Source organism: Carex rostrata, chromosome 5 (assembly GCF_964058835.1).
Source record: "Carex rostrata chromosome 5, lpCarRost1.2, whole genome shotgun sequence".
Taxonomy (NCBI): Eukaryota; Viridiplantae; Streptophyta; class Magnoliopsida; order Poales; family Cyperaceae; genus Carex; species Carex rostrata.
In genome coordinates, this window is record NC_135922.1 from 2,676,676 (window position 1) to 2,690,324 (window position 13,649).

A 13,649-nucleotide genomic window follows, 5' to 3' on the forward strand; every position below is an offset into this window, starting at 1 on the left:
TGAGCATTTGCTCGTGGTTTCAACATCAAATATTAGATGTACAATTTTAGTGAATAAATCTGGTACAAATGCTGGATTGAGTGAGGCCTTAATCAGTAAATACGAGCTCCATTTAATGAAATTGCAATCTCAGATCATTACATATAACATTGTACTTGTTTAGGCAAGTCCGCCATGTACCTGTTTAGGCAATACAATGATTACTACAGAAAAAGGTGGGCGTAAACTATCTGAGATCATTTGCAATGTTCTTGACCCTGGATCAAAGCAAGAATGTCATGTACTCTAGATGAAAAATGTTAGCAATATATAACCCCTGGCATCACTTATTCAACACAATTGTCAAATTATTTGATATGAATAATGATAGTAGCAATAATTTCCACGTGCAAATAACCAAAAAAAAATTAAAATCAATCATTTTTTTTAAATTTTATATTAACTAGTCATAATTTTTGTACATACCATTTATGAAATATTCCAATCCAAATTAAAGCCTAACTAGCATCAGTTGTCTAGTCTTCATAAAAAGTTGATGCATATAGACTTGATATATTAAGTATAAACTAAGACTTAAACACAAGTATAAAGACTTGCACATGCCAACTAGCGGCAACTCTAAGTCGCTAGTTGAGAAATATGACCGGAGATAGTGTCTGAGATGCAATTATCACCTCCCTTTAAATTAAGGGGTTTGTTACAAATATAAAGATAAAAAATATATGTACAAGATTTGATTACCGATTTTATGTTAGCTATATATATATATAGAAATATGACTGTTGCTAACGTGTGAAGTGATCTATAATAATAGTTGCACACATCAAGAGGTCTTGCCACAATCAATCTTTGTATTTATTATCCCACAACTATCATTAGTGTTAAATTAGGAGAGTGGTAGTAGATAAAAAATTATTTTCTGGACTACGACATAAGACCAACTACAATTGGACATGGTAAACATTATAACTGAAGTTAAATCACATTTGTCACGCTCCGGCGGCCGGGCCGGGCATGCGACGCGACAGAACGACATCCTCGCATCCATCCGCCATCCTGTCAACCTACGTCGCAACAGAAATAAACAAAAACAATACGGAATCAGCTACAAAGCCAAGTAACCAGTTATTTAACGACGCAACTTCTCTATAATTGGCTTGATAACAGTAAACAATCATTTCAACAGTATTGGATTAATCCACACAATTAAAAATCAAATTACGTATGCAAATTTAATCGGTAATATCAGTTGGGTCTAGGTTTTCAGTAAAATCAGTTTCATTCCAGTTGAAATCCCTGAAACAGGCGATTCCCAGTATTTCCAGTCCACTAAAAATAATTCCAGTATCTAGACCCCATATTCCAGTTAAATATGCTATCATAATCCGATTACCCAATTCAATAGCAAATAAACCAAACAAATCGAAAACACAGATTATAGAGAAATCTGGTTACCTGTTAGCGATCAATTCAGAAATCCAATTCGAGTTGCAATAGTTGCTCAGAATCAACACGACGTAGTCAGAATTCCAATCGAACGAACAATAAAATTATAATCAATACCAAAATCTTTATTTACATAATTAACTCTCTTTTCTTTTGATTTTTCTCACTTTTCCTTTCAATTGGTTTCGGTTTGTTTATTTCTTCTTTATCCGAGTCGGTAACAAAATGAGAGAAATAAAAGGGGTCAAGGTGATCACTGCATGGGGACCACGTGGCAAGTCAGCCACGTTGGTTTTCATTTGATTTTTATTTAATTTTGCAAATGAAACCTTATAATTTTATAATATTATAAATAAGTCCAAAATAATTAAAAGAGTATATATACCGCGGTGTTACAACATTGCATCTATTTGTTATATAAATATATATTGGTCAATTATGCCAAATACGACAATATGAAAAAATAGACAGAAATAAAATAGTTTGAAATCGATAATGACTGCGAGACCGTCAAATGATTAGTTTGACAGACTGGACAATTTCTGACACAGTCCAACAAAGCAAAATAAAAACTGAACAATTAACAAATGGTATGCTGCATCACCAGTGCCAATAATATTAATACAGCCAAGTTAATACTTATTCAAAGCAAATTATATACTTCACGGAAAATTGCAAATAAGCCCGCCAAATGACAGAATTCCAACATAGGCCCTGCTTTCATCACAGATCCAGAATTTTATCAAGAAACAGAGCCAACAAAACAAAATATAAGATTCATGATACAATTTTTTTTTTCATTGAAACAAACGGTTTAAGAATCTATAATTATGTATACTTTACCATCGATTAAACACAGGCTGTTGCAGAGAATGTTATCTGGAATGAAGCACATCATTCTTTTCTTATTTTCACTCTTAGCCACTTGATCAGTTTTCTAGGCATTTAACAGTACCATTTTGCCACAGCAGTTCACACCTACAGAGAAATTTAAGAAAATCCTTGAAATTTTGGAAACCGACCAACATCTCTAATTGAGGCCATAACATCTAGCAGGGTTTGAGAGAGGTGTTGAACAAAGAAAGCACCCCCTCTATTCTCCACATCCACAACACAAAACAAAATAAATTAAATCGTTCTTCTTCTGATACTTCTTTCAACTGCTATGTTATGTAGCTTTGGCTCTCTCTTCTCCACTAACTTCACTTTCATGTCTTCTTCACCTAGTACATACATACATACACAACCATGTAAAGATCATTAATTTAATGCTAGTGATAATGTTGTTTAATTTCAGGATTTAGTCATTTCCGAGATCTATTGAGCATTTGATGCCTTAATCAGTAATTACCGGCTCCACTTAATGAAATTGCAATCTTTGGAGTGAGGCTACGGTACTATGCATAGTGCAGATTGGTCCATAGTTCCATACTATGTATCAATATTTCCTTTTCCACGTCTTTTACGGTCGATCTGAACCATTTAATATGATGTCCATACAAAAATGTAGTTGTAAATCAAATTTTATATTTTTTAGAATTTTTTTATTATTTTTATTAGATAGGTTGAAAATCACTTGATTTAAAAATTCTAGACCATTCAAAAGTAGTAGTTTTCTATCTATTTAAAAAAAAGTAGTAGTTTCCTAAAAAAATGTAAAATTTAGTCTTCAAGTACATTTTCATATGGAGATCATGTTCAACGGTTTAGATCAACTATTTAAACTTTGAAAGCGAAGAAATTGATCCATAGTATGGACCAATCCATGCTATGCATAGTACCATAGCCTCAATTTGTATTTTGCTCAATAATTTGCTAATCCCACTCAATTTGCAAAATTAGGTTTGATAAGCTACTTAATTTGCTAAATGGTCTGTCCACTCGATCATCGTGAAAGAATAAAAATAAACTTTCTATGTCAAAAGTATTACTAGTCAGCACAATCCCATTGAGATTTATAAAATGATCGAATAAAAAATTGGATCGAAATAGAACCAGTGTTTTTAATTCTGTAAAACTATCAAACATAAAAAGACTCTAAACGAAACTAAGAAACCGCTCTTTCTTATCACAAGCAAATTATACTACATGGAAAATTACAAATACGCCCACCAAATGACAGCATTCCAACATTAAGCCCTGCTTCAATCACAGCAACCCCACTATCTAGAGAGATGGAGCATGAATTTTATCATGAAACAGAGCAAACAAAACAAAATATAAAATTCATGATACAATTTATTTTTTATTGAAACAAACGGTTTAAGAATCTATAATTATATATAAGTTGCCATCAATTAAGCACAGGCCATTGCAGAGAATGTTATCTGAAATGAAACACAAAATTCTATTGTTATTTTCACCTTTAGCCACTTGATCAGTTTACTAGGTATTTACCAGTACCATTTTACCACAACAATTCAAAAGTAGAGAGAAATTTAAGAAAAGACTTGAGATTTTTGAAACTGACCAGAATCTCTAATTGAGGTCATAATATCTTGCAGGGAGAGAGGTGTTTAACAAATAATGCACCCTCTCTGTTCTCCACATCCACAACTGCAAAATAAAATTATATGAATTCTTCATTCATTCATTCTTCTTCTGATACTTCTTTCAAATGCTATGTTATGTAGCTTTGGCTCTATCCTGATATCATCCTTTCCACTAACTTCACTTTCATGTCTTCTTCATAGTACATACAAACACAACCATGTAAAAATCATTAATTTAATGCTGAGACCCATTTTTAAAATTCTGGCGATAATGTTGTTTAATTTCTGGATTTAGTCATTTCCGAGCTCTATTGAGCATTTTAGGTGTCAACATCAAATATCAGATAGTACAATTTTAGTGAACAAATGTGGTACAAATGCTACATTATGTGAGACCTTAATCAGTAAATACCGGCTCCACTTAATGAAACTGCAATCTTTGGGGAGCACTGAATACATATTTATATATGACAAGTTTAGAAGCCTTTATTGTAATTTCTATGTCCTTTTTAAAAAAAAGAAAAAAAAAGAATTACTAGCTGAAGAGAAATTCTCTAGTGGTCTCAGCACAGGCAAGACCATGTCGTCCTATCTTTGTCATAGTGCTTGATTGTATGGGCTCATCAGTTTGTGGGTCTAATCTCCAATCAATTGCTTTAAAAGAATGCTTGACCCTGCATCAAAGCAAAAATGTCATGTATTGATCTAGTTGAGAATGTTACCCATATATCCTCTGGCAGCACTTACCCATATATACCCTTAGAAAAAGTGAATATCAGTTGACTCCTTAATTTAATTCACTCAAGTGTGCAATAATATCCCCTTTAGTTTAATCCAAATAACTCAAAAAGAAGGAGGTTGTAGAAATATATATCAATATGAACAGACTGTTTGCTCAGTTGTACTATCAGCTTAGTAAATTACGTTTAATTTCAATTCAAGTTATCAAAGAGTTCTGCTACCAAAGATTATCTTAAATCATTGATGTCCGCTGAATCCACTTTGATAGTATGTAATTATGTTAAAGTGTAGGTTAAGCTGAATCTGCCTGACGAGTAACAACTATAACTGCTGATTCATCTTATGGTTTTTAGTTAATTTGTTTGAAATTCTTAAAACTCCTGATTAATACATATTTGTATAATCACTGAACTCTTCATTCTATAAATTTTTCAAGAATTATGAACATATTTCTATTTTATGCCATGGATTGCATAAATTAAAACAGAAAATATCATGCCCATTCCTTGCATACATTAAAATGAACAATATTTATCCAAAGTTCCAAAAGTCTTGTGCATGGCCTTACCAGCATATTTAATATTTAGTTGTTACTCCAGCACTTTCCTGTTCTGCTTCTTCTCTATCATCTTGGGGATTGTTAATAGGATTCAACACTGCCACTGAAAATTAGATATGACATGCAGGTAAGCCACGATTGTTCTAGAGAATTTTATGCTGGATATCAGTATAATAAAGTTTTGTGGTCCTATAACGACCATTATAGTTCTAGGAATGGAAATCACCTGTTTTTCCTATTCTATATCGCTTTTGTTTTGTCTTTTTCTGCAACTAGGGTATATTTTTGTATGCTTTATGAATTGATCAAGGCTTAAGCATGGAATTCGAGAAAATTTACCCAAGACGTTGGTACCGGTTGGGTCTGATATTAATAAATATAATATAATTTATTTTAAATGTTGTACCTAGTCCTCATGTAGTAAGTGATGTTGTTTCTCCGGCACCAGTCTCTCATTAGAGGACAATCAACAATGGTAAAAGAAGGCCTGAATTGAAGGCTTTCAGTAGCAGGAGAGATGCTTACGTTCATACAGTGCAGTAGACTCACAGTTGTCAGTTTCATCAGGCCATGAAAACCTTCCAACACAGGCAGCCTTGGGCACTTCATTATCACAAGAACCTTGAGAGAGCTCGAATGGTTTTGAACTGATAGCAACGGCAAGGAGCTTAGCATGTCACAATAAATCAGTTGAAGGGACTCCAGTGATAGTGGTAGTATTCTATCATTCCAATTGCATAACTCTGGACAATATGATATGCTCAAGCGCTTGAGGTTGCTGAGGTTCTCCAACCCTGTCACTGATATGACCTTTGTGCACCTCATAATCTCCAGTATCACCAACGAAGCCAGATTTAGAATTACATGTTGACAGCTAACTCCAACCGATGGTGCACATGTTAATGATTCCACTTCTGGAAAATCTTCTTTTGTTAAGAATAGTTTAACCTGATTTTCTAGAAGTGAAATCGTGGAATCTGACAGATGGATCTCATTATTCCCAGATAAATTCAACTCTTTAATCGTTGTGTCTCTCTGTTGCATAAGTAAAATAAATTAGTGTAAAGAAGGTAGAGTAATGAGTAAAACAGAGTGTTTAAAAATTATAGAGATATGAAAAAATTATAAAATGCTCATCTACCTGGTAGACACATCTTTCTCCCAAATATAATCTGGGACAGTCATAAATATCAACACTAACTTTTCCAACAGAATGTAAGCCTCTATCCATCCAATTTATCGAGGTTAGCTCTACACAGGTTGAGATAGTTAGGATCTCACATACTCCATGTAACATGATTTCCCGAAAGCCACACCTCAAAATCGTCAAATTTCTTATTAGTGATGGACATGTTAGGAGTTTCAATTTTGGGCAGTCTGCGAAAGTAACATCCGTGACGTTCTGCGGAATTGTTGTGATTTTCCATAATTCTGGGCAATTTTCTAAAATGAGCTTCTTAAGACAAGGGAAATCACCATCATGTCCCTGCCACTTCACCAAATTGAGCATGTTCCTCAATGAGAGCACTTCAAGTGATGGGTAACTAGATTTCTTGGGCTGCTCGGAAGAATCATATTCGACCAACAATGAATATGTGCTAGGCTCATCTCCCACATTTCTAACACTAGCTTTATATGATATATCCAGATACTTGAGATGTGGCAGTTGACCAAATGGTGGTGAGAAATTAGGCTCAGTACAGAAGTTAAGAGAGAGATTTGTCAGTTTGGGAAGTAAAGGATTAAGCAACCAAGAAGGAAAAACTCGCCCTTCATAATTTAATATTGCAAGCTCTGTGAGGTTACCATGAGGTTGGAGGCTCTGGAGTACAACATTATGTATCTTTTCATCATTCTCACTCTTTGCATTGTTTCTTGAATGGTCTGTTAAATGGAGATGGAGTGTATCTCCAAAACCAATCTCATCCATACCACAATCTTCATGAAAGTTTAAATATAACTTGTGTAAATTTGGCTTTGATGCAAGATTGGCATTCTTGCAGAATTCCACATCAACAATGTTTCTGAGCCCTGATATGCACAACGATCCCCTAAGCTTATTCATACTCTTAAGCACTCTCAGCCCCCCAGATGGCATGTTGGTACGAGATCTAGGTAAATCTAGAATGTGTAGCCTATTTGACTGCTCTATGCCCCTTGGTAACTCTTCGAGTTCGCTAGAGTACCTTAAAGATAATGTGTGTAGGTTAGGAAGTGGGAAAATAGATTCAGGTAAATGCTGGATTTTCTTACTGTTCAACTTAAAGTACCAAAGGTTACTAAGGTTTTTCATGTTTTCAGGTAACTCCTTAAGAAAATGGCACTCCAGAACCAAAGTTTGGAGGTTGTATAGAAGGCATAAAGTTTCAGGAAGCACTTCCATTTCCATACTTTCAACAAAAAGGTAGCGCAAGTACTTCAAAGTGCCGAGTGTATTTGGCAATGAGCAATACTGCAAATGAAGAGCTCTTGCACAAGCGATCTCAAAGAAGATTGGAAAGTCAAACTCCTCTGACCAGTATTCTTTTACAAAAGTTCTGATAGACCTGTAGTTGTCGGGCACTAAACCCAATAATACATCTTGCGTGGTGAAGTACATATGGCATACTTTGCATGGACCATTGTATTCTTGGTCATTTTCTAAAACTGGCCAATATGCCTCTTGAGAAACGGATCTTGCTAAATCATGTATTAAATCATGCAAGATGTACTCTGATAAAAGCCAATGATTAACAAGTGATCTACTTTCCAATTCATCAAAATACTCGCTTCCAATCTCTTCCAATGTTTTCAAATTTCGAGTATTGCCATTAATATAGCCTTGTGCTATCCAAAGCCTAACCACCATGTCTTTTTCAAATGGTTTATTCTTCAGAAACATGGATAAATAAAGAAAACATGGCTTTAGATGTTGCGGCAATTTCCAGTAACTTAACCTCAATGCTGGCATAACCTCTCCCGTCTCATCGATTTTTGATATATCACTCTCCAAAATTTCCCTCCATTTATCTTCATCCATTTCATAACGGAGAATGCCTCCAAGTGCCTTTATTGCGAAAGGCGAGCCTTTGCACTTTTTGACAATACCACGACCAATCTCATGCAGATTTGCATTTTCACTCGTCTCCCTATTGCCAAAAGTACAATGCTTAAAAAGTGACCAACAATTTTCCTCGGGTAAGGAACTCAATTGAAAAGGTGATGTTGTTTGCATGATCTTAGCAACTGAGGTATTGCGAGTCGTCATCATAATTCTTACAAATTTAGCACCGAGAAAACCAACTCGAAAGCACTCCCACAAATTTCTTTTTTCATTCCACACATCATCTAGCACGAGAAACAAGCCATGACCACTTATCTTTTCCTTGAGAACATCTTGGAGTTTGTTTAGCTCATAAAACTCACAAGGTTTTTCACTCACCGACTCCACAATAGCTTTGGTTAGCCGCATTAGATCAAAATCTTCGGATACAGATACCCAACATCTCTTATTAAACAACCCATGAATCCTGGAGTCATTGAAAACAAGTTGGGCAAGTGTGGTCTTGCCAAACCCGCCCATTCCTACAATGGGAAGAACCATAAATTCTGGACCATTTGAAGGATTCAAGAGACCAATGATCTTCTCCTTCTCCTCCTCCCTACCAAAAATAGCTCTCTCATCCACATGAGAGCTGGTTGGTGGTCGGATTTGTGGACCAATAACCAGTCGGGTCCCATCCTCCTCCCTTAACATAAGAGCATGGCGATCATTTGATATCTCCTCAAACCTCTCTGTAATACACTTGATTTTCTCAGCCATTCCACTCGGAATAGAGATCTTTGTAATAAAAGATGAAGGAGATGCAGGGGCTGATGATGGGTACTTCTCTACAACTTTGCTCTTATTCCCTGTAGGAGTTCAAAGAGAAATCTATAACGAATTCACATGTAGCAAATGCCATTAGGGGTTAAAAAAAAAAAGAGGCATTTACCACAACAATTAATTATTAAAAAAAATTTGGATAAAATGAAAAGGGTAGTCCTATATCAATAATTATGCCAATAAGGATTGTACCCTTTACCCAGTTGAAGTTCAACTGGATAGTGATGTATGGAGATAAATGTAAAACATCTCCATGCACTATGACAGTCTTTTGGACTGTTGATCAAACAGGTTGTGCTCAACAATAAATACAATGAGACATAATTATTAAAAGGGCATATTTTACCATTCTAGGCATTGAAAGTTTTCCATTCAGATCAACCTAATATTTAAGGTTTTACTTTTAGGTCAGCTGGTTTCAATGATAAGTATTGTGATCCTGAGCTGTCTGACACAATATTTTGAAGACATCAGGAATATCTTGAGGAAGGTCTGCTGGATTTTCTCAATTTAGGGAGGGATTTCAAGTGAAATTAAATTAAAGAGATAACATAGGGTAAATCTTGATTGCTGTGTGGATAATAAACATATGTAAGTGTTAGTTAGTTTATCTTACAAGGTCAAAGCAGCAATGGCAGCTGTATCTCATCATCTTAACAGTTAGACACAATAGCCATTAAATTTAAATATAAAACAACTCAACTCACATGAGTTAGCATACATATATCAGAGACAGTACAACAAAAGAAGTGTGCTAAAAGTCACCGGACAATTCATCGAACAACTTATGAGCAATAATGGAAGTACTAAATAATATACTTAAGAAAGGGGCACAAGGTACCCAAAGATACAATTAAAAGCATACCCTCATCCCTATGGTATGCCTCAATAGCAGCATCACTGCTCTCGACGATGGATCTGAGCACCTCGTAGTAGAACCCATCCAGCACATCCTCTGCTTGGTAGGCCACACCTCTCAGCTCCACCAGCCAAAGTCGAACAGATCTGTCATGAATCTCTCTCTCTTCAGCGTCCTGTTGAATGGCCTGGATCCTCCTAAGCATCCGACTCAGCTTCTCCAAATCCTCTCTGACACTTTTGTGTTGGTCGGTAACAGGGGATGATGGATCCTGCTGGTGCGAAGTGGAAGGGGTGCCACGAATGGCCTGAAGGAGCTTGGTGGAGAGGGATTGAATGGAAGAAAACAGTGCCGACGCCATTAAATTTACAAGTTGAATTGAATTGAAACTCTCTCTCTCTCTTCAGTTTCAGTCTCTACTCTGTCACTAGTTTAAGAGAAAGAGTGAACACAGGGAAGAAGATAAAGAAAGAGTGGTCAAAACTAATTTGTATTCTTGTTGTTATCACCGTTTACACGCTACAGCTTTATACATATACAATGCATACAATGATCACATAACTAATTAATTCAGTTAAGAAAATAATGTTTGACTTTATCAACATCTTATTTGTCTTTTGTTAATATTATTCAGATTTATTTTATTTTATGGAATAGTTTATTTTATTTTTAAATTAGATAAATGTTAAACAAGTAAATAAGTCTGTTCAAGTTATAATGCTATAGTATATATATAAACTAGCAATTTAAAAAAATATATATTGACATGCACTTTCAATTGTCTTTAATTAAATATTTAATATTTGGAAGCGTCTAATTGTCCACAGCTTTTTGTCTACCATTTGTCCACAGCTTTGATTTGCGCGAATATTGTAAAATTACTTCTACATGTTGTATAATTATTGAATATATCACATAAAATATATCAGTTAATCACAAAACATCCAGCAACTATTTGAAGTGGTCCCATGATAGTTAGAAAAAGTTTGCAACTTGCACAACAGGACAAAATAAATGTACTTTCAAACTGTACTTTAGGAAATTACAGTTATAGGAAGTTATTGGCAGTTAGAGTTAGTTATTAGCAGTTATTGGCAGTTAGAGTTAATTATTAGCGTCCGCACTGGATTGAATCTTGTATACTGTAAAATTGAATCTTGTATACTGTAAAATTTTCAATTGAATCTTGTATAATGTAAAATTGAATCTTCTACACAGTAAAATTTACAATTGAATCTTGTATACTGTAAAATTGAATCAGCAGAACTGTAAAATTGAATCTTGTATACAGTAGAATTTTCAATTGAATCTTGTATACTGTAAAAATTAAATCTTGTATACAGTAGAATTTTCAATTGAATCTTGCATACTGTAAAATATATACTGTAAAATTGAATCTCGTATACTGTAAAATTTTCAAATAATACTGTAAATTTTCAATTGAATCTTGTATACTGTAAAAAAATAGTTAGATGAGAGTGGATAAGGTTGTGAACAAATAGTGGACAAAACCCAGTGGACAGAAACATTTTCTCTTAATATTTTATTTTCATTTGCTTTTGTGCATTGTGTGATCATCCAAATTATGCTATCTGATTATGTTTACACATGATAAATTTTAAAATATGGATCTCAACATAACTAAAAAAATACAATAAAAAAATAACTCCCTAATTTACTAGTTTCCACCTACAATACTACTAGAAAAATAAAATATAAATTCTTTAACAAGTCAAGACTTTTAAACAATTTCTACTGATATTTTTATTTATAGCATTTAAAAAAAAATCAAAATGTACCACGCAGATTAATAAGATGAAATCTAACTTAATTGCAACCTAGTTCCGCATTTTATCTTATGTTTAAAGGTAATACACAGATAGATGTTTTTGTTTTGCGCCCCATGTTACTAAAAAAATGTAGAAAAAATATCTCACAAAATATAAATGTGTAAAGGTAATACACAGATATAAATGTTTTTACCTATATATAAAAAACTATCTCACAAAATATTTACAATTCTAAGAAATAATATAATATATACAACAACCACTAATTTTAATAATAAATTTCCAATTTATAAAAACAGGTATACTCTCGTTGCTAATAACTACTTTGACCCGTCAATATATCATTTTAACAATTCAATATTTTAACCAATTTATTTCCCTCTTTTTGTGTTTGTAGAATTTAAAAAATAATATTCAAAAGCTGGCATGCAGATGAAGAAAATTCGGAGCCTAGCAAACCAAGGTCTGCGTTTTACCCTTTTTTTTAAGCTAATAGACAAATACAAATTAAGTAGATGTTATTTTGTGCACTATGTTATTAAAAAATTGTAGTTTTGCTTTATTTTATTTCACCTCTTACAATTTTTTATTTTGTAATGGATAAATGCATTTTGCAATTGTTGATAACGTTAATTTGTACACTATGTTATCAAAATTGCATTACTTACAAAGAGACATGACTTGAAAATTGTTCAATTAAATAAAATACAGTCATCACAATATAGTCTCATAAATGATCAGCTAAAAAAGTCCTACATAAATGGTGCAACTTAAAAAAAAAAAATAATAATAATGAGAAAAGGTTTCTGTCCACTGGGTTTTGTCCACCATTTATCCACAACTTTATCCACTCCCATTTAACTGTCTTTTTACAGTATACAAGATTCAATTGGAAATTTACAGTATTATTTGAAAATTTTACAGTATACGAGATTCAATTTTACAGTATGCAAGATTCAATTGAAAATTTTACTGTATACAAGATTTAATTTTTACAGTATACAAGATTCAATTGAAAATTCTACTGTATACAAGATTCAATTTTACAGTTCCGCTGATTCAATTTTACAGTTCTGCTGATTCAATTTTACAGTATACAAGATTCAATTGTAAATTTTATTGTGTAGAAGATTCAATTTTACAGTATACAAGATTCAATTGAAAATTTTACTATATACAAGATTCAATTTTACAGTATACAAGATTCAACCCAGTGCGGACGCTAATAATTAACTCTAACTGCCAATAACCGCTAATAACTAACTCTAACTGCCAATAACTTTCTATAACTGTAATTTCCGAAAGTACAGTTTGAAAGTACATTTATTTTGTCCTATTGTACAAGTTGCAATCTTTTTCTAACTATCATGGGACCACTTCAAATAGTTGCTGAATGTTTTGTGATTATATTGTATAATTATACAGCATGTAGAAGTAATTTTACAGTATTTGCGCAAGTCAAAGCTATGGACAAATGGTGGACAAAAAGCTGTGGACAATTAGACGCTTCCATAAATAATTCCTCCCATCTTATCTTGGTGCTTATTTGTGTAGGCCAATCAATAATCTAATTACAAATTTACCCTTAGGCCCAAAATTCATCAATTTTGAATCCGGGCTTGGTTATTAATTACCACGTGGAGAGAACAACAAGTCCGTAAAAAATAATTGTAAATAAAATTGAGGAAAATTTTGTTGGAGCAATCACTGTCTTCTTCTTTTTTCTGTGAAATGTTGTTACATTGGATTTATTTTACACCAGTTGCACGGACACGCTTTATATTGGGCTGCTGAGGCTTTGTTTGCCCTAACTATTAATTACTCTTTGGAACAAAAACACAAATTATGTACTCTTTGTGAACCCAAAATTCTCTGTTGATATGACATTCAAAGGTTT

At 33.6% G+C, this 13,649-nt stretch overlaps 2 protein-coding genes across 7 annotated transcripts in view; both read right to left on the reverse strand.

The window, feature by feature from the left end:
- LOC144554208 (uncharacterized) overlaps positions 1-13,649 on the reverse strand; it is a 106,857-nt gene that overhangs the window by 21,835 nt on the left and 71,373 nt on the right. The window lies entirely within an intron of this gene.
- LOC144554205 (putative disease resistance RPP13-like protein 1) lies at positions 2,281-10,375 on the reverse strand. Of its 6 annotated transcripts, none has more exons than XM_078302517.1 (6): positions 9,969-10,375; positions 6,380-9,129; positions 5,645-6,273; positions 4,475-4,612; positions 3,917-4,002; positions 2,281-2,669 (listed from the first exon to the last, which is right to left on the reverse strand). In XM_078302517.1, the coding sequence occupies exons 1-5, from the start codon at positions 10,321-10,323 to the stop codon at positions 3,963-3,965; spliced, it is 3,912 nt and encodes a 1,303-aa protein (XP_078158643.1). In that variant the 5' UTR covers positions 10,324-10,375; the 3' UTR covers positions 2,281-2,669; positions 3,917-3,962. The 6 variants fall into 6 exon arrangements, 3 of the variants coding, with proteins under 3 accessions (XP_078158643.1, XP_078158642.1, XP_078158641.1); XR_013511561.1 differs by lacking the exon at positions 2,281-2,669 and adding an exon at positions 3,483-3,773 and having other exon boundaries at positions 3,917-4,128; XR_013511560.1 differs by lacking the exon at positions 2,281-2,669 and adding an exon at positions 3,483-3,773 and having other exon boundaries at positions 3,917-4,131.